At 41.3% G+C, this 4,754-nt stretch overlaps 1 protein-coding gene across 1 annotated transcript; it reads left to right on the top strand.

Annotated features, from left to right (window-relative positions):
* The first annotated feature begins 877 nt into the window (after window positions 1–877).
* Window positions 878–4,469, top strand: LOC143421823 (uncharacterized). The gene is made up of 2 exons (XM_076891913.1): window positions 878–1,618; window positions 3,901–4,469. Exons 1-2 carry the CDS (start codon window positions 1,359–1,361, stop codon window positions 4,169–4,171), a joined length of 531 nt encoding a protein of 176 aa, XP_076748028.1. The 5' UTR covers window positions 878–1,358; the 3' UTR covers window positions 4,172–4,469.
* Window positions 4,470–4,754: the final 285 nt, after the last annotated feature.

The following is a 4,754-nucleotide window of genomic DNA, read 5'->3' on the forward strand; positions in this document are numbered from 1 at the left end:
GCTTAATGCAGGAATGCTTTACAAACATTCAGAGATGGACTTACACACTTGCTTTACTTCTCTCGGGATAACTTTGTCGGAGATGAAATGCCGGGTTGCTAGCGAAGCTCCAAATGCTATCCAGACCACCGACAGGTCCCGCATGCCACAGCCGCTCTATCACGTGATGCATACTGCTCCGACGTGCTAACGTTCTGAGGTGAGTTACGGCGTGTTGCAAGTTTTGTGAGGTGCTTTTGTGATATTTAATGGATCGGATTACATTTTTTATTTTTCTCCGATATCCGATCCAGTAATTTAGGTCAGTATCGGACCGATACCGATACGTAATATCGGATCGGTCCATCTCTAGCTTAAATCATTAATATTTTTGAAAAATTAATCTGTGATAAGACAGCTTATCAAGATAGAACCATGTAACTAGAGATGAACCAAACTGTTCACAGTTTTATCTAACTCTGTTTTAATAAAGGCTGTGACCCCTGCTATAGAGTCTGACAGCTGCAGGGATTATATACAAATATTCAACTATCCCAGAATTAAACCAGGTCTAAATAAAAAGGAGTGAGTATCACTACAAAGGTTAACTCAGTGGTCCTAATGCTACAGTTTGATATCAGCAAACACCGAGCGCATACATTGATGTGACACCACAGCCATGCTATCATGCAAACACTGATAACAGCATAAATCGAATTAAATCAGGACTTGATGAAACCTTCTGAGTATCACTAGAAATATTATAAAGAGTCGTCTCTGTACCACAGTTTGCTTTCAGTAAACACCGACAGCATTCACTGTTAGCATGGCACATCCATGTTAGCAGTGTATAACTGGATGGATTAGCATATTAGCACAGATATCAATAAAGGACTACCGTATTAAATAGTTTTACTAACCTCAGGCAGACGGACAGGCGCTCTGCAGGTGGGATTGAGCGTCTGTAGTTGGTGTCTAGGCGGGCGATGCTGGGACCGACGAGGGAAAGCAGGTCCTCAAACTGGCCGACGGTGATAGCGCTGGAATCGGCCGTCATCCAGGCGCAGCTCCTGGAGCAAGTGGTGAAACTCACCAAACTGCTCATGCCTCTGGAGGACCTGATGGACCCAGGTACGGCGAGGACGTCTTTTACGCTGCTGCTCTGCTCTCCACAGTACATAGAGAAGGGAGTCTCCCGCTGCTGCTCTGCTCTCCACAGTACATAGAGAAGGGAGTCTCCCGCTGCTGCTCTGCTCTCCACAGTACATAGAGAAGGGAGACTCCCGCTGCTGCTTTGCTCTCCACAGTACATAGAGAAGGGAGACTCCCGCTGCTGCTCTGCTCTCCACAGTACATAGAGAAGGGAGTCTCCCTTCTCTATGTACTGTGGAGAGCAGAGCAGCAGCGTAAAAGACGTCCTCGCCGTACCTGGGTCCATCAGGTCCTCCAGAGGCATGAGCAGTTTGGTGAGTTTCACCACTTGCTCCAGGAGCTGCGCCTGGATGACGGCCGATTCCAGCGCTATCACCGTCGGCCAGTTTGAGGACCTGCTTTCCCTCGTCGGTCCCAGCATCGCCCGCCTAGACACCAACTACAGACGCTCAATCCCACCTGCAGAGCGCCTGTCCGTCTGCCTGAGGTTAGTAAAACTATTTAATACGGTAGTCCTTTATTGATATCTGTGCTAATATGCTAATCCATCCAGTTATACACTGCTAACATGGATGTGCCATGCTAACAGTGAATGCTGTCGGTGTTTACTGAAAGCAAACTGTGGTACAGAGACGACTCTTTATAATATTTCTAGTGATACTCAGAAGGTTTCATCAAGTCCCGATTTAATTCGATTTATGCTGTTATCAGTGTTTGCATGATAGCATGGCTGTGGTGTCACATCAATGTATGCGCTCGGTGTTTGCTGATATCAAACTGTAGCATTAGGACCACTGAGTTAACCTTTGTAGTGATACTCACTCCTTTTTATTTAGACCTGGTTTAATTCTGGGATAGTTGAATATTTGTATATAATCCCTGCAGCTGTCAGACTCTATAGCAGGGGTCACAGCCTTTATTAAAACAGTTAGATAAAACTGTGAACAGTTTGGTTCATCTCTAGTTACATGGTTCTATCTTGATAAGCTGTCTTATCACAGATTAATTTTTCAAAAATATTAATGATTTAAGCTAGAGATGGACCGATCCGATATTACGTATCGGTATCGGTCCGATACTGACCTAAATTACTGGATCGGATATCGGAGAAAAATAAAAAATGTAATCCGATCCATTAAATATCACAAAAGCACCTCACAAAACTTGCAACAGCCGTAACTCACCTCAGAACGTTAGCACATCGGAGCAGTATGCATCACGTGATAGAGCGGCTGTGGCATGCGGGACCTGTCGGTGGTCTGGATAGCATTTGGAGCTTCGCTAGCAACCCGGCATTTCATCTCCGACAAAGTTATCCCGAGAGAAGTAAAGCAAGTGTGTAAGTCCATCTCTGAATGTTTGTAAAGCATTCCTGCATTAAGCTTAACAAACGATATATGGAGCGACTGCCTCTCCTGCTGCTGCTTCAATCATGAAACTGCTTAACGATCAGCTGATCGGCTTTTCTGTCCGAGTCCCTGTCTCTAGTTTGCTTTTGGCCCACTTTGCACCAGAAAGAGGAAACCAGCGGCTGAACAACAGCAGCACGTTTAAGCTTGATCAGCTGTTGTTAGAATGTATTTAATATTACTTTCTACTCGAGGATCTTTTGTAGCTGACGCTGGTAACTGTGCAGGGGCGGATCTAGCAAAGTTTAGCCAGGGGGGCCGATAGAGCATTAACAGGGAAAAGGGGGCACAAAGACATACTTTTCTTTCTTCTTTCTTATTCTCATTTAAAATGTCTAGCTTTTAATAAATAATTATCTGACACCCAAAGTTTTAATTTGATGCAAAATAAATAGAAGTCCATTACTGTATATAGTAACTATTAAGTCTAATATATATACCCTAGTAAGCTATAGTACTTTTTCCTTTGGGAAGGTACCATCTGTGCAGTCTGCAATTTTGTTGAAGAAAGATGTTGAATCTATTTAATATTTCTTGAAAAATAATTGATTTCTGTGCATTTTTTTTTCACACTGCATCAAATTAAGGTTGATTACGTCGATTAAGCATCATGAGGTGGAGCGTGAGGGGTGGTTCCCTATTTTTTATTTATTTATTTTTGTTGTTGCTGGGAGTTGGAACCCTATTAGTTAGGCTGCTTAATATTTATGCTAAGTACTCTTTAAAATACCAGAATAGGGAGGATGGTGTAGGTTTAAGTTTATTAGATTGATCAGTATTGCTGAACTATGAAATATTTTTTTTTGCATACAGGTATAACAGAATAGCTTTAGTGTAGTTGTTGTTTTAAACTTGAGTATGAACTTATACAAAATGCAGCAAGATATTTAAAAAAAACAGTTTTGTTGATTAAAAAACACTATATCGGATTCATATCGGTATCGGCAGATATCCAAATTTATGATATCGGTATCGGTATCGGACATAAAAAAGTGGTATCGTGCCATCTCTAATTTAAGCAAGGAAAGGGCTACATGTCAACACACAACTCTTTATTTCTATTAATGTCTCACTTCATTCCTACCTGATTGACATGTTTAGGAATTATGAGTGATTGGCTCACTGTAGTTGTGAAAGTTGCTACCAATCAAATTATGATATGTTAAAGTTAAAACAAAACACAACTGTTTTAGATATTATCTAATATACATTTTGTAATTATCCTTATAATTACAAAATGTTTTATGTAAGATTTAAGTTTTGTGATTTATATCTGACATCACAAAAGTATTTTGGAATTTGAATAATGTATTTTGTAACTGCAGTACACATAATACTGATTTTGAACAATTTTGTCCAGGTTCCTTGTCACCGGGGACTCCTTCAGGACCATCGCGTTCAGTTTCAGAGTCGGTGTGTCCACGGTGAGCCAGATAACCCCCCAGGCAGCGACGTCCATCTGGGACTGTCTAGTGGACGACTTCATGGCTGTGCCTTCACCTGGAGACTGGCGGTCCATCACAGAGGGATTCCAGGAGCGCTGGAACTTTCCTCTGTGCTGTGCAGCTCTGGATGGGAAGGACATCCAGACAAAGGCACCCCATATATCATATAGGAGACACACACATTGATATACACTAAATATTCATTTCATTTCTTTTTTGTGGTGCCCAAATTGATGCACCTGCTTGATTTTGTTTAAACAATTATTGCACACTTTCTGTAAATCCAGTAAACTTCTTTTCACTTCTCAAATATCACTGTGTGTGTGTCTCCTGTATGATATTTAACTGACATTTTTTATTGTAACAACCAACGATTTATACAGGAAAATAATGTCTATTAACAAGGTTGCCCAAACTTCTGCATCCCACTGTATCAGTATATTTTGTCATTAGTATAATATGAAATAAATTCTACATGTGTCAAGTTGTGTGCCAACATTTGCTGTGTAGTAGAACTGAGACATTAGTCATTATAAACATTTATTTGAAATAATATTAAAAGTCTCAAACAGAAAAACATTAAACATAAATATATAAAATATAAGAATTTACAGAGAGACAGGAATAAAAAGGACCAGCTGCTCTCCAGAGCAGGAACAAGGCTGAGGAGGAAATGCTCCATTGGAGACTGGTGTGGCCTCTTCAGGGACTCCAGGATGGCCAGCTCCACCGCCGATGGACCGTCCTGGGACCCGTCCCTCATCTGCCT

The sequence above is a fragment of the Maylandia zebra genome, linkage group LG2, assembly GCF_041146795.1.
Source record: "Maylandia zebra isolate NMK-2024a linkage group LG2, Mzebra_GT3a, whole genome shotgun sequence".
NCBI classification, from domain to species: Eukaryota; Metazoa; Chordata; class Actinopteri; order Cichliformes; family Cichlidae; genus Maylandia; species Maylandia zebra.